This window comes from Poromitra crassiceps (genome assembly GCF_964638095.1).
Source record: "Poromitra crassiceps genome assembly, chromosome: 11".
NCBI classification, from domain to species: domain Eukaryota; kingdom Metazoa; phylum Chordata; class Actinopteri; order Beryciformes; family Melamphaidae; genus Poromitra; species Poromitra crassiceps.
In genome coordinates this window covers 32,820,946-32,846,015 of record NC_139643.1, presented here as the reverse complement: position 1 = coordinate 32,846,015, position 25,070 = coordinate 32,820,946, and the positions used below count along the sequence as shown (strand labels likewise).

General features: G+C 46.3%; 1 protein-coding gene across 1 annotated transcript in view; it reads right to left on the bottom strand.

The window, feature by feature from the left end:
* Positions 1-1,239: 1,239 nt before the first annotated feature.
* The window catches only part of rftn1a (raftlin, lipid raft linker 1a), a gene marked incomplete at both ends in the record, with an annotated part of 24,073 nt that continues 242 nt past the window's right edge, over positions 1,240-25,070 (bottom strand). The window contains 8 exons of the mRNA XM_083645981.1: positions 1,240-1,632; positions 1,963-2,038; positions 2,441-2,544; positions 2,888-2,997; positions 3,744-3,947; positions 4,036-4,864; positions 8,538-8,646; positions 10,683-10,866. Of these exons, the coding sequence (XP_083502107.1) occupies positions 1,240-1,632; positions 1,963-2,038; positions 2,441-2,544; positions 2,888-2,997; positions 3,744-3,947; positions 4,036-4,864; positions 8,538-8,646; positions 10,683-10,866 (2,009 nt within the window). The remainder of the gene's footprint in view (positions 1,633-1,962; positions 2,039-2,440; positions 2,545-2,887; positions 2,998-3,743; positions 3,948-4,035; positions 4,865-8,537; positions 8,647-10,682; positions 10,867-25,070) is intronic.

Here is a 25,070-nt window from a genome sequence, read left to right as displayed (position 1 = left end):
TTGGACTTGAGTCGCACTTAAGTCACACACACAGTGACTTCAGACTTGTCCTCAAAGACTTGAGACTTGACTTGGACTTGAGATTTGGGACTTGTGAACAATCTTTATTTTTGAGTGTATTAAGGAAAGGTCTACTAATAATGTAATCTAATCAATGCTGATATTGTATGCTAATAGATAAAGAGTGAGGCTAATACAGTACATGCTTTGAATTCCTTAGTTAGCTAATAGCTATGCAGTGTTCTAAGCAGACCGGATGGCATCCAGCAGATGATAGAACGCTCATCCATAAGAGACTTGAGACTTGACTTGGACTCTAGCTCTAAGACTTGAGACTTGACTTGGACTTGTAAAAAATGACTTGTGAGCATAATCAGTGGCAGCTTAGGCTGTCTTCATGGTCTATGCTGCCTTCAAAGCGATCAGGACAGGGGGGGGACATTTTCAAAAGGGTCATCTTTTTCCACAGCCTAATGTTGGCAGGTATAGTCTGTCTGTGTTGTGTGTTTGTGTGTCTACAAATCAATTTATTTTTCTCCTTCAGAAAACACATTTCTCACATGATCCACATTTGGAATGACTTTAGTCTACAAAAGAATAGAAATTATTTGTTTTGGAATTTTTGTGTTGTTTTTTCTTGGGTGGCCCTCAATCCAATGTTGGATCCCTAAATTGGCCATCAGTCATCAAAACTTTGAGAACCCCTGAATTTAGCAATAAATGCACCATGTGACATCAATGCAGTGTACTGCATACGTTGAGCTAGCATTTCCCCCTTTGATTTTGATTTTGAAACATTATTCTTTACATATAAAAATACAGTGAGGCCAGTGAGATCATACTCCCTTTATAGCAGGCCCATAGCAAGAAAATAGTCAATACAATGGGTCTGAAAATGATACTTAAGGCTTTGACTGGAAACCTGCTTTAGGCTGAACTGTGCAGCCTCGTTTTGTATAAGGACACATCAAATAGCAACACTGACCCAAAGCAGAGAACGGCACAACACCGATGCCCATGTAGCGTATATATGGGGGCTACGACCTCGGCCTCCTTAACGCCCTACGCAGGACTGATTGAAGCAACAGTACTTGTTACAGATACAGCATCATATGATCGACAAAGTCTGGATTGTTCACAGTGGGAATAAGAATCCAGCTCAACAAAACGTTCCTCTAAAAGACCAGTTTTTGATTGGGCAGCTCCCCTCCCTCCGCCGGCTCTGTGTGGCCCAGTGTGTCAGCAGACACCGGAGAAGAGCGCCCTCTCACTCAGCTGCTGTCTGATCCGCTCCTCGCTCTTCACTTCCTCCTTAGTCTCTCCATCCTCCCTCTCAAACACATCTGTCCATCGCACCGACTTGTCCTGCTTGGCCAGTGGGATCTTGTCGATGTCTGTCTCCTCTTCCTGGTTTTCGTCAGAGGACCCGCCCTCTTCCCCTCGCCTCTCCTGGCCGCCCCGCCGAGGACTCGCTCCCTCGCTCTGTCCGCTGTCCTCCTCCTCCTCATTTGTGCTTCTCCTCAGCCTCTCCATCTCTCTCTCCGTCACGGGGGACATGTTCGCTCGCTCCCTCTCCAGCGTTTCTCCGGCAGAGTTTTTCTTCGCCTTGTTGCGACCCCTGAGGTTCAGCATCTGAAATCGCATAGAAGTGTTTGAGACAGTTTCTGGCTTTGTGTGCTGTCTTCCTCTTTCTTTCTATCTCTCCAGACACCTGACAAAACACTACAAAGTCTCTCGCCTTGACGCCTCTTTCCCTGTACAGTTTGAGGCAGACTTTTTTTTTTTGTTGCCTATTATTAGAATTTTTCCTGAGTGGGTTTTTATTTGCTGTACATCCTATATTTAGTAACTTGACTTTCTAATGCTACCGTCTGTGACATAGAGTCACGTAGCCTAAAGGTGCAACACAGACGACTGACAGATTTGTCGTGAGATGGAAAATGTGGGGGGGGGGGGACGAACCTTGAAGTCTTTTCTCTTGCGCTGCAGAATGGGTCTCTGAAGGAAAAGGATCTGCTTGGTCGACAAACTCCCATCGCTGCGGAACAAAAGAGCAGCACTTTCACTACGGCTACCTGTCAAGTTAAAATGTGAGGAGCTTGTGTGTCTCTACCCGTCTTGAAATCACATTTCTATACGCTGTGCCGTTGTCATGTGAACGCTTACGAGACAACAGCACGTCGACAACAGCAGCTCTGTCGGATTTCAAAAGCGGTTTCATGGCATGATGAACACATGATCATGGCTTGTCAGATCTCACATCATCTGTTCTGTGTGTCCAAGCTGCGCTGTCAGTCCTGATCCCAAAATAACAATAACCAAACATCACTAAGGAAGCGGTCATTACTCCTTATTGGATGTAGGTGTTATTCACAGTGAATGAATGCTTATATCGGAGTTGGGAGTTGTAGCAGTGGTGTGTCATGGTTTAGTGCTGCACCTGTTGGTCTTGACGATGGGTGTGGGCAACACACACATCAGCCTCCACCCATAGGGAGCCAGAGACTGGAGCAACGGGATGTAGTCTGTCCTCACCACCACACCCTGGGCAGGAGAGAGACAGCTAATCACACACAGACACATGTAGGCCCGTGCATGCAATACACACACACACACACACACACACACACACACACACACACACACACACACACACACACACACACACACACACACACACACACACACAGTATACACACAGGCAAGAGTGCACAAACGCACATACAGTGTAAGCATAGCCAAAAACACACAATTTTCAATTTCCGTTCTTATGTAGTGCTTGACTGAACACGGCTTACACTTTCATCTACAAAGGATTCATTTTTTTTCAAAGCACATATCTGATTCCTCCAGAGAGACAAAAGGTATTAAAAACTCAAAGACCCACGTCGACGACAGTCCACTGCTCCACCACGATGGCGTCATAGGAGGCGTTCGTCGTCTCCTCCGCGGAGCTCTGGAAGATGAACACACTGTCCACGGATGACACCCCATTGTCTGGAGCAGGAGAGAGAGTGTGAGATAGACAGAGGAGGATATGTGAGACTTGGACAGGAGTTAAAAGCTCATCTCCACTCTCCAATCTCTCACTATTGATCCCCTCCCAAACCCTTGGCTTAGCTCTGCTTATTCCACGGGTGACTGAACAGGGACTTAGGCTGTAAGCCACGGACTTAGGCACATCTCCCCAAGCTTATCATCCGTTTCAACACATTGGACCAGAGATCTACAACTGCCTGAGCTGATTTTTCTACCTCAGCCAATTAAAGTCTCGATGGTTAGTTTCAATGATGCGTTTATGTATTGCGCCAGATTTGGTGACCAACTATACGATTAGAGAAATAAGCCAGCAACAATGGCATGATGATGGTTTTCATTGAAATCAGTTTGGGCCTCTTTTTGAAGGTTGGAATGATGAGATGGGGATGACTTGAAATTGTTTCAGTATATTTGATCATTCTATCATGCTTGCATAATACTAGACACGAGGAAGGGCCAATCAGGTGCCTGGATAAAGTTCAGCTTGAAGCCGATTGCCTTTGCCGCAGATGATGAAAACTCCTCTCCTCCGCCTCAATTCATGCCACCTAGAGTGAGGCTGCACCCATCTCTCAGTATCTCAGTCCATTAGTCTCTTTCCGTTCACTTTGCATTCGCACTGCATCTGAATGCATGGTAGAAGCACCTCCAAAATGATTTCAAAATCATCAGCCATAGTTCATTGCCGTAACAATGGAGCGTACCATTATCATCGCCGAGGTGGAAGAAACCGTCGATGAGGTGCGCGCCGCTGGTAAAATGCTGAGTCATGTGGTCCAGCCAGTGAGCGTCGACCTCTGTAGTTAGCCCCGCCTCCTTTTGTACACGCAGTGGAACTCTGAGCGAGTAGAACCTCAGAGAACTGCTCATCTCCTCTGTGTGGTTGTACAGGGCGAAGAGCTGCATCCCTACACACACACACACACAGAAAAATACAATGAGATACCGATCGAATCGTGGTAGTACCCCATGACCCACAAGGAACTGGTAACTTACTAGCCTGCGCCGGTGGTGAGGTCGCATTCTTCTTCTCTTTCTCTGAACTCTTGACCCGGATGTGGTTGTTGTTGTGGGTCGTGGCTCTGCTTCGCCTGTCCGGACAGCTGGCGTTAGACTCCGCTCCATGGCTGTGATCGAGCTCTGGAGAGCCGGCCCAGCTGTCTGAGCTTGACCCCTGTCTTTCCTTTTGGTTCTGAACAGTTGCGTCCTGGCTAATATGTCTCTCTGTGGATTCTTTGAGTTCTGGTGTAGTCTCGGTGGCTTCTGCTCGACTACAGTCCTGCTGTCTGACTATACGTTCAGTCTCTGGGGGACTGGGACACAGCTGGTCTTCTCTGCGGCTTTGTCTCTGATATCGCTGGACAAAGTCTGCACCAGGTTTGCTGTGATCTTGAGGTTTGTCTGTTGATTCTGCCGGCTCCTCGAGGCTGATCTCTAACGTTTGGATCGGAGCATGGTGTGGCATGTGTTGACTCTTTGTTGGCTCTTCAGAGTTGAGCTCTAAATTCTGGATGGGTTTTAGAGGGCTGAAGTCCAGTTCTCTGGGCTCCAACGGCTTGTGGCCACGCATGTTCTGTTCGAGACGGTCACAATCTAAGTATAGAGGTTCAAAGAGGTGATGGTCGGGCTCTGCGTCATTACGGTGCGGTTCTGCAGGATCTGTTGGGCTGGCATTGGCGCTGAAGGGGTGCCGGTGTATGGGGGAAGGGCTGGAGTGCAGGGAGGACAGCTCCTCTGGGTCCCAGTGCCCCAGGTAGCACGGCCCGCCGCCGGGCTGCTGGAGGAAGCCCACAAACATCACTCCCTGCTCCGCCACATCCTGGATCTGTAGGGATGGTAACACAGGACAGGAATTACACCAAGGACAAAAGGCTAGTCCTGTGGATGCCCTGTAATGCCCCGTCTAAAATTAACTATCAACAAGGCCAATTTGGCATGCCCTGTTTTGAACTGGTCTTTATGCCCCTTTACTCATTTAAAACACTTTTCCCAGTGTCTCCGTCATCACGCTCAACAGTAGTGAGAGATTTCTGCCACTCCGGCAAGGAACAGCAGTAAATAGAGAGGCAAAGTGACCGCCTACTTCTTGCTTCAGCACTGTACCAGAGATTTTCATCCGCCATTTATTTTCCCATAGACATTTCGTAAAATGCTTATCCTTTTTTTTTTTTTTTTTCAAACCAAACGGTTCAGATATATTTATAAACAGGAGAGATCGCATAACATTTCACTAGGACCAAAACGTTAAAACAATTTTTTTTTAAAGAAAATATTAAATATGTTTAAGTTTTGGTCCGAGTGAAATGTTCTATTGTCTCTCCCGATTCTAATATAGCTGAACCGTTTGGTTTGACGAAGTAAAACTATTTTTATAAGTATTTTACGTAATGTCTATGGGAAAATAAATGTCAGATAAAAATCTCTGGTACAGTGCTGAAGCAGGAAGTAGGCGTCACTTTGCCTCTCTCTTGTAGCAGACTGTAAGGCATTTAGGGGACATCTGTAATTTGTAGCTACAGAAAATAGAACACTTACATTATCGTGTGTTACTGGACATGTAATTACATTATCGTGTTACTGGACATGTAACTACCTTTGCAGTCTGAGCCATCTTACATATGTGCTCCATCACACTGCACCACTTACATTTATTTTGTTGAGGAAAGAAAATGCTCCAATGAATTTGCATTTATCAAAGCCTCTCCAAAATGACTAAATTACAGGCCTGCTAACACACACATTATATTATCCCATACACACACCCACACACACACCTCCCCACACACACACACACAAACTCGATAAGAATAGCAATTTGAATGACACACATAAATATAAAAGACATCGATGCCGTTGCAAACTAAATTTGCACAGTCTCTCTGAGATAGTCAAACAAAGCCTCATTTACAAACAAAGGCTGATGTAGGCAGAGTGCATATTCTGTGAAATAACAGCCCACCTAATCATCTGCGAAGATCAAATATTCAAATGACAAAAGGACCTCATTATCTCAACGTGTTTGTGTGTGTGTGTGTGTGTGTGTGTGTGTGTGTGTGTGTGTGTGTGTGTGTGTGCGTGTGTGTGTGTGTGTGCGTGTGTGTGTGTGTGTGCGTGTGTGTGTGCGTGTGTGCGTGTGTGTGCGTGTGTGTCCCTCCCTCCCGTGGAGCTCTGGTGGTTAATTGTCAGTTGATATTTGGGCTGACAGTTCTCGACAGGCTCGACAGAGAGAAATCACACTGCAAACTACTATTGAGCAATAATGAGACACATCTTCGCCTATTACCCACTACTTCTGACACTCCACTAATCCATACACACACAAACACACATGCATCACATCAACTGTATAAACAGTCCAAACCATCCAACAGGCACATGCGCGCACACACACACACGCGCAGGCATGCACGCACGCAAACGCACGCACGCACGCACACACACACACACACACACACACACGAATAAACACATTCACACAGTTTTATCGGATGTGAAATAGATTGAGGGGCGGGTGTCATATGGGTGGGCTAGGAAGTATTGGAAGAATAGAAATAGAATGACGAAACTGAACACACGCACACACACACACACACACACACACACACACACACACACACACACACGCCTGTCAGTCCGTCTGCCCGGTACGGTGGCGGGCGACGTTCTTATCTCGGGCTCCCTGGCAGCTAGTGATCTGATTGGTTATTCATGTCACGCTGCCGAAGCCGATCACATTATACTCAGCGCCGTGCGTTTCCATCCAATCAGCTTCCCTTTGTGCTCTCGGGGTGTTCAGATGCAAATCTATTCAATAGAGCACATTTTAATCTCCCATTGTAGGACTGTTGGCCAATTCATGAGGAGGAAAACTCAAAGTGAGTTTCCCAGCTGATAAATGTCAGTGATGAGGCTGTGTGTGTGTGTGTGTGTGTGTGTGTGTGTGTGTTATGGATGGCAGGCTATCTCAGGGTCAAGCCTCACTGCTCTGCCACGGCCGGCTTTCCATTCCTCGTCCAGCTCTTCCCTTTGTCTTTCGGCCACAGGTGTGCTGGCAGCATCACAGGAGACCTAGTAGCTAGTGGGAATGAAATGAGTTTCGCTGGTTTCTTTTAAAGGGGCGCTATCATCTGAATTTATAATATTGATCATAATAATGCTTATAATGATTGCCTGAGGTTTCTACTTAGGAAGCCAAGGTGTTGCAGCGCCAGTGAAATGTTTTGTGGTGCTGGTGTTAACACCTTTCATGCCCTGCTGAGAAACCTGACGTATAAGTTTATCTGTCGTCTGAATGTGTCTCAGAATATGATCATTCTGTTGCCGTCTCAGCCTAGTCTCAGTGCCACTAGATACCCGTCTTGCAACTGGAAACATTGGTACAATGCCTTATTGTAGTATTGTTGAGTGGCTAATGTTCTTGTTGTGATGTTTGCTTGCCTTATATGTATTGTGTGTTTTTTTTATTGGACCCTGTGTCTGTTAATGAAGTGATGATGGTGATGATGATGATGATGAATTCAAATTGTCCTTCTACACACATATGATCAAAGATGTTCAATATTGATAAAATGTGATTTTGTTTGAGTGGTAGAATTATTAGTTTTTTGGATTTTCAAAAGTAAAAAAAAAAAAGTACAGCCCATTTATAGACTAACTCCAGTCAACATATATATCACAACTGGACTTGATCTCTCTAACCCAGTGTTTTTCAACCTTTTTTGTGCCAAAGCAAACTTTTGACATTGACAAAATCCCATGGCCCACCGCCATCCCAAATATTACAAAATTAAACATTGCAGTGAGCTCATCGTTTTTGCTTTCTTTTGACCCCTGCTTGTAATGGACTCTTCATCTAGGTTAGGTCTGGAAGGACTTTGATGAGCAGGATCAAGTCTAGAGTCTGTATTTTTGCTCTTCAAATATGTATCCATCTTTGTTGGAGTGTTGTTTTTGAATTGCCTCTGTGTATATAATGTGCTATACAAATAAACTTGCATTGTCTTACTTTGTCACTTGTTCTAACTGCGTCTACCTGCATCTCTTTCTCTTCTATTGTTTGAAATCAACGAGAGCTGTATGAAATAATTTCTTTGGTTTGACGCAACTTAAGATTCTTTTTTTTATGGAACAATTAAGTGAAACTGGACAATTTCCCATGGCACACCTGACGATCACAGTGATTGAAAAACACTGTTCTAACCACCCCCTGATTAAAAAAAACTAAGATCCTTCCAGTCTAGTAACTTTTCAAAATTCTAAAAGGAAAGCCTCCAATCAGCAAGTTTGACTCATTTGATTTAGAGGAGCTGGTATTGTCAGCCAATCAGGGTCCAGTATTGTGACTGTTCCTACCTGTGAGAACACCTTTAAAACTACATTTACATCAGGAAGGACAGTATTCTTATCATGAGCTGTGCTCTGAAACAAAATCACAAACACTAAACAATATGGGACCAAATCCACTTTGTTGGCATGATTCTAGTCCCCGTTTGACTCACCCTCTTCACATAGTTCTGGATCACTTCCGGGTCAGGGGCCTGGTGACCCGCCACACACACATCTGTCTCCAGGCGACGCCCCGCCCACCTCAGCTGGCTCTTCTCCGAACTATGGAGCGAGACGTGAAAGAAGAGCATGAATGAAAAAGAATGAGAATCAAAGCAAATATTCAACAATAATCTAACGCATAATACACATATTATTCCCATGATATTCAGTTCTCTCCATATATAGTCATCATTGATGACATCACACATTAGAGCCTTGGTCGTCAAGAAGAAAGAAAACGAGATGAGGAAAACTTGTGCTCACACCTTTCTAAAATGACCCTGCACAGTGTCGTTAAGGTCAGTGTCCTGTTCGTTATCAAGTTGCTCCAGATGTATCAGCCAGGAAGACTCTCTACTGTGAGTTGCTTATGTTCGCAAAACACTGACTGACTTGAAATGATCATAGACAAAACATAATGTGAATTCTGGTTTAGAGTGAATTTTACTTTTATGGAGAGTAAGCATTCATTACAATCTTCTTATTCTTATTGCATGTAGGCTGAAGTGGAGCATAGGGCCGCAACCACACAACGCCAACGAGCTCTGGGCTGTGATAGAGGTTTCTATAGCAAGTGGGTTTTTACGGGTTGGGGTTGCTAGCCCCACACCCCATATTAACCCTAACACATTATGTCTTTGAAGGTGGGAGGAAACCGGAGCACCCGGAGGAAACCCACGCCAACACGGGAAGAACATGCAAACTCCACACAGAAAGGACCTGGTATGGATGGGCGTTCGAACCCACGACCTTCTTGCTGTGAGGCGACAGTGCTAACCACTGCGCCACCGTGCCGCCCATTCATTACAATCACAATAGACTTATTAGATGGAGAAAGGGACTGAATTTGCTCTGTTCCCACTGTAAGACTTGATGATGAAAGGGTATTCAGATATGCCTCTTCATATCTGGATTGGGGGTCAGTGAGGAGGATTTGAAACGGGGGATCTGTCAGTCAGTCCCCCCCTCCCCCCATTTTTAGGGTTTTTGATGAAAGGGTGATAGGGAGATAAAAGGGGGACAGAAGAGGAGGACAAAAGAGAATGGGGACGGCCATCACTGAAGGTGGCAGATGAAAGGCTGGAGAGAAGGTTTCTCTCTTTCACCGCGGCGCTCCCCTCTGGCGAGCGCTGATGATGCAATCAGCCGTCTCCACGGTGACAGGTGCCAGCAAGCAGCAGGGCCACTTGGCAGGAGGGGCATCAAAGGAGGAGCCCAGCACCTGTCTCTGCACTAGTGTGTGTGTGTGTGTGTGTGTGTGTGTGTGTGTGTGTGTGTGTGTGTGCGTGTGTGTGTGTGTGTGACTGTACAGTATGCCATTTCTCGAAGTCGCATTAAAAAGGGGAGGGATCCCAAAAGTTGCAGACTATGCACAAATCATTCTTATAATTGCAAAGAGACAACAAACGTTTGGGCATCCAGACCATCAGCAGGTTCTAGTCACTTGGGGACAGTGGGACACTCCCACCTTCATGCCAATTCTTGCATATATACATACTGAGACAGTGTACTAGACTAGAGTATGCTGCACGTTATGTATGAGCAGGTGTCCACATGTATGTGCTTGGCTTCCACATGGATCCTTCTGCAATTTCAAGTGAGAGATGCTGAGAATGATGCTGGGCTTGCACACTGCAGCAGAGGTGAGGATGGAAGGCTATGAAAACAGTATTGTGGTGAAAATTGAGTTTTTGTTGCGACTTCACATTATGAGCTGAAATGATGAGCCATTTGCAATAACTGGGTTACAGCACAGATATAATAGCTACACAGTATATTGTCATAATGTCATAGTCAGAAGTGAAAGAATTGGGACAGGGAGCTAAAGTTTGCCTTCTTTGCAGTGCTGACTCATCTACAATTAATTTTACATTGCAAGTTAATTATTAGGCAAAACCACAGAATACTAGCTTGTGATGATGGCTCTTAGTTGGCTTCCATGTCAAGGCAATAGCATTGACAAAACGACTAACACATCCCGGCGCTTTCAGCGTTGATGGCAAATCTCTCAAAACCAATCCACTCCATCAACCAACTCCAGACAAGAGTATTTTCCTCTCCAGTACTGGAGAGACATGGGTGCGCGGTGTGCGTACCTGGGCGTCTCTCGGACCAGGACAGCCCGGTGGAGTTGGCGCTGGATGCGGGCGTGGCGCGGGCCGCACGGGTGGACAAATGGGTGGAGGGCGACCAGGACGAAACCCTGGGCGTACAGCTCCCTGACCTGCAGCGGCAACTCTCTGACCGAGGACAGACACAGCACCGACGACACCGGCACCTCTGGAGGGATGGGGGGGGGAGACAGAGGAGGGGGGAAATGGGGAGACAGGAAGTTGACAGATTGTGTAAGACATGGAGAAGTGTAGAGCAGCCATTTGCAAACTTAAAATCTGAACATCTTCCAGCCAACCCTTTAATCACAACTCTGATCAACACACAAGACTCAGATGATGTATTTCTCTATTATTCTGTATTCCATAAACAGAACATGTGAACGTGGGCATACGGCAATGCAGTGCAAATTAATAATCCATTCACATACAAATATTGATGCAAAACACCCAAAAGCTACATTTCCAACATTTTCTCCCCCAGAAGTAGGCCTGTTTGAGTTCATAACACAGATGAGATATTTATTGAGACAAACTGAACAGAGAAAAAAATCAATCCACTACTATTTAAATGTATCCATGGACAGACATTTGACATTACTGTTAAATGAAGAATAACACCTCATTTAAATCCCATTGCTTTGTTTTATGGTAAATGGACTGCATTTATATAGCGCTTTTATCCAAAGTGCTTTACAATGTGCCTACTGCCTAGATTCACCCATTCACACACCGAAGGTGGCAAGCTGCCACGCAGGGTGCTGGCACAGCCATCGGGAGCAATTTGGGGTTCAGTGTCTTGCCCAAGGGCACTTCGACATGCAGAAATATGCATGTCGACATGCAGAACCCTCTGCTTTATTATAGTAGTGAGATATCTTAAGGTCAGAGGTCAAGGAACCCCTTTGAAATAGTTTTGCCCTTGACCATATTTCGGCGACTTCCCGACAAGTTAGCATGGCATGGTCGGTAGCAATGGATGCCTTAAGGCTGCTTTATGCTCACCATGCCGTGAAGGGTGCGGGGGTGGAGCGAGGGCCGGACGCGTCAAATGACGTAAATGTGTTGGGCGTGGTTGGGCGCTACCTCCGTAGGGCGCCCACCATGTACCTGAAGATTTTTCTCACAGCGCGACCTCCGCACGGCTTCTCTCCAAACATGGCCGCTTTCGAGCCACTGAGAGCCCTGAACACTGAGCTGTGTTTCCCCCACATTTCTTGACCCATGTGGTAGGCTAAACTTTGATTTGCAACTGTTCGTTTTTAGTCATTTCAACAAGTAAATGTGTTGTGTTGAGAGCATTATTGAGAGAGATTAAAAGCAGCACAGAGTAGGCTATCAGGGCTGAGAACTGAAACGGCTATTCAGTAAAAACAAGTTTGGTGATTCATTCATGTGCTGATGTACAGTCATTTGAGAGTGAAAGCGCACTCAGTACTGCACATAATAGCGTTGCATTGCGACTTTTCACGGGCTGTTCTCACTATTACCATTGTACAATGTTTGTTGATCACTTGGCTGATCACTTCTGAAAAGCATCTGCCCCAGCGCGAGGTCTGCGCGGTGACTCGCGGAGAGAGTCGCGGAGCACCACCCCACGGAGCTTGCTCGAGTATAATGAGCCCTAAGTTAAGATCTTCTAGTTTCATATGATACCAGGAACTTCAGTCTGGAGTCAGGCAGGTATGCATCTCGCGGCCCACCTGCAGTACCTTCACGGCCCACCAGTGGGCCGCCGCCCACACTTTGGGAATCACTGGTGATAGTTGGGTGTGACCGCATAACAATAACGTGTCACAAACAGGAAGAGGGAAGACAGAAAGAGAGGGCGCGGGGAAAAGAAAGCAAGCAGAGACAAAGGAACGGAGAGGGAGAGCATGTTTCATTATGATAATGCCCACAAACAACAACACAACACATGGCATCTTCACGCTAAATCTGCAACTAATCACACCACAACTGTTATAGCCTCTGTCCTCACTGTCACCTTTTGAGATGCACACACATAACTGTCTTTCTGTTTGAAAGCCAGAGTCAAGTTTCTATTAATCTACTACTACTATTGTAGATTACCGAAAAAGCCATCCATTGCGCTCCAAAGTTAGGCAAAATTTTGGCGAGGGGAAAACCATTTTCAAAGAGGTCCCTTGACCTCTCACCTCAGGGTATCCGAATGAAAATGTATTCTATGGGTACCCACAAGTCCCATTTTTTGCAGATAATGTAGCATTTTTCAATAGGGTAGCGCGCACGCACGCACGTGTGCGCGCGCACACACACACACACACACACACACACACACACACACACAGGTATGCACATAGTTGAATAGATGGAGTTTATCAGTGACAAACATGCAAGCACATTCATTCACCCAACCAGCACACACACATACCACCCCCCCCCCCCCCACACACACACACACACAGACAATGCTGTCACATTGCCTGTATATGGGCAGGTGGTAATAGCAGCAATCACTAGCACGGCACTGGTTCCCTTGTTATTAGCAAACACAATAGCCGGAGCAGCCAGTGGCTTCAGTGGAAACGGTTAGCGGAGCTTATCGTATGGGAGCCAATTGTCACAACAAACCCAGGGGGGAGCACACCGCTGTTTGTGAGAGTCGCCCTCTTGGGCTGCCTGCGTGCCTTCATGGGCTTTTAAGGGAGCGTGTGCAATGTGCATGTACCATTGTGTGGTTTTTTTTACATTGTTGTGTGAAGTCAGGTGTGTTAAGAGAGGAGGATGAAACGAGCCGAGAGGGTGAGAGGGAGGGGAGAATGAAAGAGGGAAGAGGTAGAGTGGGAGAGAGAGAGAGAGAGAGAGAGAGAGAGAGAGAGAGAGAGAGAGAGAGAGAGAGAGAGAAATGAGACTGTCTGTTCCTGCCTGAATGCTTGTCATCCTTTCCCATTCAATCTCATTTGCATGGGTCTGGAGAAGAGAAAATAACCTGAATAAATTAACACACACACACACACACACACACACACACAGAAAAAGAGATGTGCTAGCCATCTCATTTTCAATTTGTTCCCCATCATCTGGCGTGTTCACACACACACACACGCACACACACGCGCGCGCACACAAATGTTTGAGCGCACGCACAATCGCACATACACATAGGAGAAACTGGCCTGCAGACGAGGAGACGAGCACGCAGACACACACACACACCAAACAGTCTCCAGACTGAGACTCCAGACACCTCAGTTAAACAACGGGAGAAAACCTCCCTGAGAAAGTCTGAGCATCACACCATCTTGGCAGAGGCACTCTGAGCCGCGGGGCCCTTCCATCCAGCAAACACTTAAACTGGGCTCTATGGGGACTTATCAAAACGCATCATAATAACAGCTGGAGACACGGGCGGTGATAACAATGATCCTGTCACAGTAAACAGTCATTAGCCGCCATTAGCTCGGCACGGCTAGCGCTCATCCACCGACAAGACGCAGTGAAGGCATTACAGCTAATTCAGACCAAGGCACACAGAAGTTATTAGGGTGTTATGCAGCGCTGCAGGCTGAGAAGCCACTGCATTTAGACCGTCTGCCACCGGGGGATTTAAAGGCAGCATTCCGCTCCGGCATGAGAACATGGGAACATGGGAATGGCTCAGGGCAGAAAAGCCGTGTGGAATTTTACAATGCCAGCTACCGAGGGCAGGGATGTGCGGTTGTGTGTGTGTGTGTGTATGAGAGTGTGTGGTGGGAACACGTGTGTTGTGTATATCTGTGCTGTATGTGCAAGTGGTGCATGTGCATCTGTGTGTGCGACTGTTGTGTCTGTGTGTGAGAGAATGGGAATGTGTGTTTGTGTGTGTATCTGCATATAAAAGAGTGTGTAAAATGTGTGGGAACACATGTGTGCGGTGTGTTATGTGTGTATCTGTCTGAGAGTTAGTTTTTTGTGTGTGTGTGTGTGTGTGTGTGTGTGTACAGCACGTGGGTGTAAGAGATTGTCAGATGTGTGTGACAGTGGAAACGTGTGTGTGAGTGTGTGTGTGTGTGTATACGTGCATTAAAGATAGAGTGTGAGATGTATGATAGAGTGGTTGCGTGTGTCTGTGTGTTTTAGAAAGTGTGTAAAATGTTTGTGTGAGTGTGTGTGTGTTTGTTTTGCATATCAGAGGGAGTGTTTGAGAGTCTATATGAGCTGTGTGAGAGGGAGTGGGAATGTGTGTATGTGTGTGCGTTTGTGTGAGTGCACGTACCAAATACCACCGACCCTGGTCGCGTGGCAATGAAAGTTCTATTCTATTCTATAGGCATACAGTACGACAGAATGAGAACTGTGTCTGTGTGTGTATAGTGTTTGAGAGCTTAAAGGGATAGTTCGGATATTTTAGATTTTTGTAGCATTTTTCTCCCATTAGCACACGCTTCCTCCGATAGATGTGCAGTCGCCAGCAGCTTCTTTTCACCTGACGACTGCGAGGAGTTTCACCGACAGGCGCCCCGACCGACCAGAGGCGCAAAAAGCAGCGATGCAATCCTCAGCCCACCGAACTGCAACCCATCGCCCCCACGACTACGCCTCGAAATCCTGTCCATGAATCTCACAAACAGGATAGGCGACCGGGTGGTGCAGCCAGTTAATAACATAGCACATGCTTAAACTTTAGCTGGGCCTTCTTTTAGGTGGCTAAAATACATTTAGCTGTTCACAGCAGCTCTCCTGCTTCGCTCCTCCTGTGTCGCGTCTCTCTCCGCTCCTTCAAAGCGGGACCGCGCTCTACTGCAGGTAACACAGGCCATCGATAAGTAGCTCGTTCAACCTCATGTCAAATAATCCCAACTATCCCTTTAAAAGAGACAGTGTATAAGATGTGCGAGAGGGAGTGTGTTTGTGTAAATATGTGTGTGCAACCGAGACAGACAGTGGGGAGAGAGACAATGTACACAACCTGTGTGTGTGTGTGTGTGTGTGTGTGTGTGTGTGTGTACGCCGCGAGTGACGCCTCACGTTCTGACCCTGGAGTGTGAGAGTCCTCGCCTCCCTGTAGGCACTTGAAAGGGCTTATTAATTCCTTGTACAAATCCCTGAAATTGCGCGCGTGCCTGACTGTAATACATATGCACCCGGGCATGTGTGAGTGTCTCAGGACTGTCTCTGTGTGAGAGTGTGTGTGTGTGTGTGTGTGTGTGTGTGTGTGTGTGTGTGTGTGTGTGTGTGTGAGAGAGAGAGAACGTGTTTGCGCTAAGCCTGCTAGGTGATGCGCGGGGATTACTACTCACAGGCCCCCTCCAGGCTTATCGCTCTGCCTGCTGGAGGTTCACGTTTATTTAAATAGCCTTCTAATGACTAACAGAGGTTTTTAGGCCGAGGATATGTGCCAAAGCAGTACACTATAAAATAATCCACATCCTGGAGCCCGGAGCTCCCCGCTGTTCGGGGAATGCAGGCCGGCGGCCATGACAGTCGTTGGTCAGCATCTGAGCTCGGGCCAACGAGGTCTGATCTCCCCGCTCGCGCTACAGGGAACGTCTGAGAGAGAGAGAGAGCGAGCGAGAGCGTCGGGTTCACAACAAATTGCCTGAAATGTAGGAAGAGGAGGAGGGTTTTTAGCATGGCAGAGACTTGCTGTGGCGAGGACGCAACGAGAAAGCGCATCCCATCCCATGTACTTGTGATGCTGCGAATTCAAGTCTGGTTCACTTCTGTCTACTCCTGTTGTATACTGCCCAACAAGGCTGAAATCTCATGAATAATGACCCAGAGAAATTGCTATAGCAAAGAAAAATGTTGGTAAAAGATTTCGGTTTATCAACGGTCTCCTGGTGAAACGGTTGATGCGTTGACTTGAGAAAGAGTGTGAGGCGGCGCAGATCTCCCCAACTGATGGATTTGCGCTTCGCCCGCTCTCTGAGCCAAATACATCACACACACTTTCTGATGGCAAAGATACATCACATGAGGCTGCGGGCATACATCATCTTTTGTCAGCAGAAAGATATACTGTATCGTATCATGGCATTTCTGTGGATCACACACACACACACACACACACACACACACACACACACACAGCACAAGAAAGATCCGTACACTCCCGAGAGAAGGACCAAGCCCGGATTAGCAACTATATGGGCAGGGTGAGTGCCCTGGGGCATCGGCTGCCTTGGGGCCAAAATTATTCCGGAGCTAATTTTACTGTCTTTCAGAGGCTGTAGCAGGCTCAGTTTACTGTCTTTCAGAGGCTGTAGCAGGCTCAGTTTACTGTCTTTCAGAGGCTGTAGCAGGCTCAGTTTACTGTCTTTCAGAGGCTGTAGCAGGCTCAGTTTACTGTCTTTCAGAGGCTGTAGCAGGCTCAGTTTACTGTCTTTCAGAGGCTGTAGCAGGCTCAGTTTACTGTCTTTCAGAGGCTGTAGCAGGCTCAGTTTACTGTCTTTCAGAGGCTGTAGCAGGCTAAGTTTACTGTCTTTCAGAGGCTGTAGCAGGCTCAGTTTACTGTCTTTCAGAGGCTGTAGCAGGCTCAGTTTACTGTCTTTCAGAGGCTGTAGCAGGCTCAGTTTACTGTCTTTCAGAGGCTGTAGCAGGCTCAGTTTACTGTCTTTCAGAGGCTGTAGCAGGCTCAGTTTACTGTCTTTCAGAGGCTGTAGCAGGCTCAGTTTACTGTCTTTCAGAGGCTGTAGCAGGCTCAGTTTACTGTCTTTCAGAGGCTGTAGCAGGCTCAGTTTACTGTCTTTCAGAGGCTGTAGCAGGCTCAGTTTTAAAGCTAGAGTGAAGCTACTACTGATATCATATGAAACTAGAAGACCTAAGGCATCCATTGATACCAACTTTGAGGGGCTAAATACCGCTGCAAATTTAGGCTAAATTTATATCTCAATGGGCTGACTCACCAAAGGACGGTGCTGTAGCACTAATCTACACTACAGGATTGGGGATTCTAGAGCAGGTACATAGATGTCTGTTCAGATGTACGTTTACTGCGGTGGTTAAATCCCTGATCCTGTCTGCCTGGGCTGGGCTAGCAGCTAAATGCTACCTGTGCTGAATGGATAGAACGGGGGGATTTACCCCACCCACCCTGACCACGCCCCCAGCCAGCTACCCCAGCGTCTATGACGAGACACAGACTGTCTCTATTTGTATTCATGCATGATGCTGTTAGTCCCCATCATGTCTATGATGTAAAGCTCTTTTAGAGGCATGCCACATTGTGTCTTAACTGTGTGGTATGTGTGTGCTGAGACTCGACTTTAGCAATACAGTCATGTAAATCTGTGGTATTTATTATTGCCATAGTAAATTTCACTTTTTATATGTGTGTGTGGGTGGGGGAGGGGGGAGCACTTCAAGTTTGGGTCACCCAGGGGCATCACACTGTGTTAATCCGGGCCTGACGAACGCACGCACGCGCACACGCGCACGCACGCGCACACGCGCACACACACACACACGCACGCACACACACACACACACACACACACACACACACACACACACACACACACACACACACACACAGTGCCGAGCACTAGACACATGTTGTAAGTTTTAATGAGCCGAGTGGGTCTCGGTCTCGGCAGGACGGCAGAAAGTCATCAGCAGAGTTCAGCTCCTCGCTGTCGGCTCCGGAGAGCCGCGTTAGTCACACAGCATCACACCTCGCTCACTCACACCCCTCCACGTCTCCACATCCATGACTCCTGCTCCCTCCTCCTCCTCCTCCTCCTCCTCCTCACACCTCTCTCTCTCTCTCTCTCTCTCTCTCTCTCCCCGCTGCCACTTCTCTTCTCAACACGCTCTCTCCCTCCCCTCTTCAGACCCGTCTCACGCTGCCAGTATCTTTTGCGTTTTCATGCTGCTGTTCACATTCTCTCGCCCACTGTTCTCGTTACATCTCCTTCACTTTTGTCTCTCTCTCTCTCTCGTTCTCTTTTCATCTGCGTTCTTCACGCTCTCTGGTCCGTGTTCCCCGCTCTCTCTGCTCATTATCTGGCCGCAGATTTGACACAAAAGGCGGTTAAAATGTCACACCTGCCCGTTGCATAGTAAGAGTGCATCTTCATGCTGACAGGTCATGGTATCCAATCAGTGTTGCAAGGGGGGAGTTAATAAAGATCGTGGCATTTTCCTGGGAAAAGGGGGGAAGAGCAGACTGGGTGATTAGAGAGTCATAATGTTCAGCCTAGACAGGCAGATCTTCATTTGAGGCCATTATGATGAGATGGAAATAGCCTTGAAACTAAATCAACGTCTGAGAGATTGAAAACATTTCCGCTCGTCCTCCCTGCCTGCGTTCAGAGAGCCGGGTCGCCGTGACCCTGCCGCCCGTGAGTGAGTGAGTCAGGTTTACTCACCAGGAAAAAGAGTTTTCAACTCGAGCAAAGTTAAAGGATAAGTTCACCCAAAAATGAAAACTCAGTCATTACAGTACGTAACGTTCATGGAGTTTCACAGCAAAACACTGTTGCAGAATTCTCCTAAACAATTGAGGTGGACGGTGACCAAATTTCAAACGTTAAAAAAAAACAATAAAAAACAATAGAGAGAAGGCGAGACATAAAATGCCTCCATACTGCTCACCTGGTGTAATCCAAGTCTCCAGAAGCCCAGAGATGCCAAATTGATTTGAAAACACGTGATTTACACCCTGTTTTTAGCTGAAATCTACACTGTAGCAGAAATCTACACTGTCCACAAATGTTTTGTGGACTAAAAACCTCACCCGTCCTTCCATCGGCATGGAGGCGAGTAGATAATGACTGAATCTTCCTTTTTGGGTGAACTTCTCCTCAGGGCTCCTCAGGGCTAGAGCAGAGTGCATCAAACACTTCTCCTCAGGGCTAGAGCAGAGTGCAGAAAACACTTCTCCTCAGGGCTAGAGCAGAGTGCATCAAACACTTCTCCTCAGGGCTAGAGCAGAGTGCAGAAAACAAAGCCTGACTCTAAATGATCAGGGAGAGCTGGTGAGTTTCATCTCTCGCAGGTCAAACGTCAAGCTGGGAACTAGGGATGCACGATATATCGCCAATCATATCGGTATCGGCCGATGTTAGTCATCTTTTCGGTCCGATGTTGCGATCGGTTATCGGTATCAGCCAAAATGTTCACATTGAGAAGAAACAATGCGGTGAATCTATGATTTATGGGCTTTTCCACATGTTTTGGAAATAAAGAAATGCATTACTTTTTCAAATTCACTTTGTTTACATGTGTTTTTCAGTATGTACCAAATTTGATGATCATATAACGTGTTTTTATACAGATCATATCGGCATCTGCAAATATCAGTTATTGGCCATAACAGCAATTGTTAATATCGGTTATCGGTATCGGCCAAAATGTTCATATCGGTGCATCCCTACTGGGAACCATGCCGGTGTCGGTACAAAAATCATTTGGCTCCAATTTCAGCTCGGGCCGGCATTTGATTGGCTGTACGTCGGGCACGTGGTGGGATTAACGTGGGCAAAATGGCCAACAGCTTTAGATTAGCTAACAAGCTAACGCTAAGATACTGATGTTATCAGACATGATAGACATTCAAAATATGAATCAGGGTTAGGCTTAGGGTTAGACCCCGTTGTGGCTACAGGAAGTGACTGGAAGTTGCACCGTCTCTATATCGAAAAGTCTCTGGCATTCCTCTTCATCCCCAATGCCGACATCATCTTCTCATGAGCATAACTGAGTTGAATAAACAGGTATGGAGCAGCAGATATCTCTGCGAGCGGCACCAGCAGACATGTTTAGTTTTCATTACCGTGTTGTGCTCGTCAAGTCACACAGGCAAGGAAATGATATGATTAGGAAGCCAAATTGAATTAAAGCATGGATTTGACCGTGGGTTTACTCAATGTCAAGGGCTGACATACAGATTCCTCTATCTGCCAGTGCCTCCTACGCACACAAACACACAAGCACACGAACACACACACACACACACACACACACACACAAACGCACAACATACACACACACACACACACACGCGCGCGCGCGCGCGCGCGCGTGCGCACACACACAAACACAAATAAATCCATTTGCTGGGAATGAGGTCTCTCAATCTCCGCAAACAATCAGATAATCCTTCAGGAATCCTTCACTTCTCTTGGTCTCAGAGAGAGAGAAAGAGAGAGAGAGAGACAGACAGACAGGAAGAGACAGGTACACACATACACATACACACACATACACATACACACACACACACACACACACAAACAAACAAACGATTCATAGCTGTGTTTATCCTAAACTAGAGTCTACCCATCTTAAGGTGCTCAGGTGGCGGCAGTGAGTTTACCATATAAATGACCTGCCTGTCTGTGGAAAGATAACGCTAAGTCTATAAAGTGTTTTGTGTCTGCATGAATGCACATTCACGGCTGCTTATATCAGCAACAGCTTCCTGTGTGTGTGTGTGTGTGTGTGTGTGTGTGTGTGTGTGTGTTTCCTGTGTGTACCTGGTACTCGATCTGCTATTTGAGAGGCGGAAGAGCAAACCTCATGTCCATTGTCTGCTTTGGTCACTTCTCCGTAGTCTGTACCATTTCGGGTTGCCAGATCGCTCTCTATTCCAGCCAACGCTGTAGCCTAACCCCTGCCAGACATTACAGGGCTGGCTGAAACTGAAGCGACTGGCAACCGGACCGCTGCCATTTGGCTGTGGCGTTGTGCCTGCAGTCTGTTACAGTGTTGCGCTGGAAACCCATCTGAAAGGACTTCAGCGAGACACTTGCACCTGCTTCAGCCTGTCGGGGGCGATGGAGTGCACAGCGCGGCCGTGTGATAACACCAGAAGTGGAAAGTACTCAAGTAGTTTGTTGAGGATTTGTACTTTTAAAGTATTTTGTATAAATGCCATACTTTTACTCTTGCATGAGTACTTTTAAATGTACACTGAGTAAATTAATAAATTCGGATTTTAGCTTTGCACACCGCACTATGAAAACAGCACTGTAGCATTGGGACCGCTCGCTAACAGGTCCAGAATCACTTCTGGATTTAGGGCGCCCAAACTGGTGGCTCGTTAGTGCAGTGGCCAATTAAATCACGCTCAAGACTGGCCAATTCAATTAGACAGGGGTAGACGATCAAATTGTAATGATCCCCATCGTCCCATTAGCTCAGAAATCTCAGTTTAATTTGACACTGCTGATAGCCATAGCTAAGTGGATGCATCTGATTGTGATATTGTTGCTGCTATTAGCTCTAGCTCATCTGGCAAAGGAGAGAATCTCTAAACTGAGCCTCCCTGGCTGCATCTGAACGAGCTGTTGTTCAGTATGAGACAAGAATAAGACGTGCTGGATGTGTCAAATGTAATTATTAGGGTAAATACTTTAAATATAAAATATTTCTAAAGTGAAGCAAATGTACGTACTTTCACTTGATTACTTTTAAACTGTCTAGTTTTTTACTCTTACTTGAGTAAATTCCTGGAGTGGAACTTCTACTTGTACTTGGGTTCATTTTCACTTAAAGTGTAACTAACCCCCAAAACACTTTTTTTCAGCTTTTAACCAATATATATGACTTTGGGGGTGATGTGTGAAGAATTCTGGTCAGAATTTCCACATTTGACACCAAACTGTTGCCATTTTACCATTTGTATCATTTTTCAGCAGCATAACTGGCATAAGCGCCCTCTAAGGGTCGAACACTGCTTTTTTTTCTTTTCTCAAATGAATGGGAGATTTGGTACAACCTGACATCAGGTTGTCCCCAAAGACTATGTGATTTCAAGTTAAATGCTCCTCAGAACTCCAAGCCTATTCTTATTGAAGTTTGCTCTTAAAATACTGAACCAAACGTCGTCAAAGTTGGCACATGTCTTAATTATAGTTAGTTTCCCGCTGAATGTGTCACTACTTTATTAATATCTTACCTGGATAAGCTCGAATGATGATGTTTATATTATCAGTCCGAGTTGGAAGCACTGTCTCCAGCCCAGCCAGGTGGGAGCGGGCGGGAGAGAGTCGTACTGTAACCTCATGCACTAGCACCAAGCTCCGGGCGCACGCGCAGCAGCAGCAGCAGCAGCAGCTCTGTGCTCTCAGAGCACAGAGAGCACAGTCTGACATTTCCGCGGCTATCAGTCCGACTTGGAAGCACTTTCTCTCGGCCAGTCTGCTCTCTCATGCACCCGCGGGGGCGCGCGGCAGCAGCACACAGCAGCAGTGAGAGGCGGGGGCTTTCAACAGTCTGACATTTCAGCAAACAAATCTCGTCGCAGTTTAGCGGACATGTAAAATATAACGCTATACTACGACGTGACAATGTGACAAAGCTTCTCTAAACATATCGGCTAATATAATATCATCACTGTGTACAAGCAACGCCAACTTTTCTGGAAATCAAGTCAGCAGAGCAGAGCGACTGGCTCTGTCTGTGTGTGTGTGTGCTGCTCGGGGGGATTCGCATGGGAACAGTGTGAGGAGGAGAAGAGCTCTGCGCTGCCTCCTGCGCCCTGAGAGGAAAAATCAGAGGTGTTGTAACTTTCAACAAGAATCACGAAAAGCCCCAAAACGCAAATTAAAAACGGATTTCATTGCGCGGTTTATCTCTAGTTAGATGAGGGAATTACGTGGAGAAATCTCGCATTGTGTTACCCCAGAGCGAGAGGTTTGTCCTATTGTGGGTGTGCTGCTGTTAACGAGCCCATGTCACTTTGCTCCCGTAACGTAGTTTGAGTAGTTTCCATAGAGATACATGCAGAAAAATAATTAAATTTCTAGTTCGCCACTGAATTACCAAATTGATATAACTTAAAACCATTTTGAGCAAAGCTGTTTCCAAACAGGCCACCAGCGTTGGCTAGTTGTTGATATTTATAAAGATATTGCCCCTCTCAAATAAATTATTTTTGAGGCAGTAGGCAAACTGTAATGGCGTCGATTTCCGAAAAAAAATCTTTGACTTGAACACAGCCAAAGAGTCCAGTATAGACAAGAGTATATGTCATTTCTTGTTTTTTTCCATAGGTATTTTCAAATCACTGTTCTGATACATATCTAGGGGGTTAGTCCCCCTTTAAGTAACAATACTTGAGTAGGATTCGTCAGTACTCTTACCACCTCTGAGATACACTGAGCCGTGCCGTAAAGAGAGGACCTGAAGATCTACTTTATCTGTCTCTATCATCTCTCCTGCTCACCTCGGTGTCGACTTCCTCCCTCCTATCGCTTCATAATCCACACCAACACAATGGCAGAATTATTATTTTTAGAAACCAGACGCCCCTAGAGGATTCTTATCAAACATTCTCAAGACACGCACGCACGCGCACGCACGCACGCACGCACAGACACACATGCACACGCACGCACGCACAGGCACACACACACACACACACACACAGTACATACCGTACTTGGTTTCATATTCATAGAACATACAGAAAAAAGCACACATATAGTACACTCATGCACACTCTATCTCTCTCTCACAAAACAGAGGGGGGGGGGATCTGCTGTAGTACAGTATATTGTCACTGTGTGATGGAGAGGCAGGGGGAAGTTGGAGGCTATATGGCTACAACATACAATATAGCTGAATCCGAGAATTAGACAACTCTTTGAAGATCCCTGCAACAGGAGCTGCACAGTGACACAACTCCAGCTTATAAGCCACTTTCCCCTGCAGATACTTACAGGGAACACAAAAACACACTTCCTCAATCCTCAGACTTGCTGAGCTAAACACTTCATTAAATGGTTAAACTTGGAAGAATAGTAACTGTGACTATTTTACCAGTGCCACCCACACACACGCACGCGCGCACACACACACACACACACACACACACACACACACACACACACACACACACTATGCAAAGAGAATTTCCAATGGATTCTAACCAAATGTGGAGACATTTTTCATCCCACCTCCAGACAGCAACTGGGACAAGTTTGAATCAGATCAGTCTGAATGAGGGCTTGATTGATCAAGCCTGCCTGCAGCATCTGATGGTTTCAGTTGCGCTTTTCAGTTGGTTCCACTCTACCAAGGGGAGGCTAAATCAATCCATCCCAGAGATGAATGGAATAGGATAATAGGATTTACCATAGGATTTGCAAATGGATCACGGCCATACAGTGTCGTTATCGGGGTAAAACCGTGAAACTCCAACTTGTTTTTCAACTTGTAACTTAAAATCGTAGGATTACATGGGTTGAGAAAGTTCTTATGAAAACCTTTCAAAATCGAACAAATGATAAGAAAAGAAAATACATGATCATCAAGCTAAACCCAAGGCTATTTTTGTTGTTCTTTCTGGACAGCCGACATTTTGGAGGCACAATATTTTCACCCGATAACTTGTATGTTGTCTTTGACACGGCAACTTCCTGGATCATCAAGATGGATCAATTCAGAGCAAGTGGGAGGCTATGGGAGAGCAGAAGATGT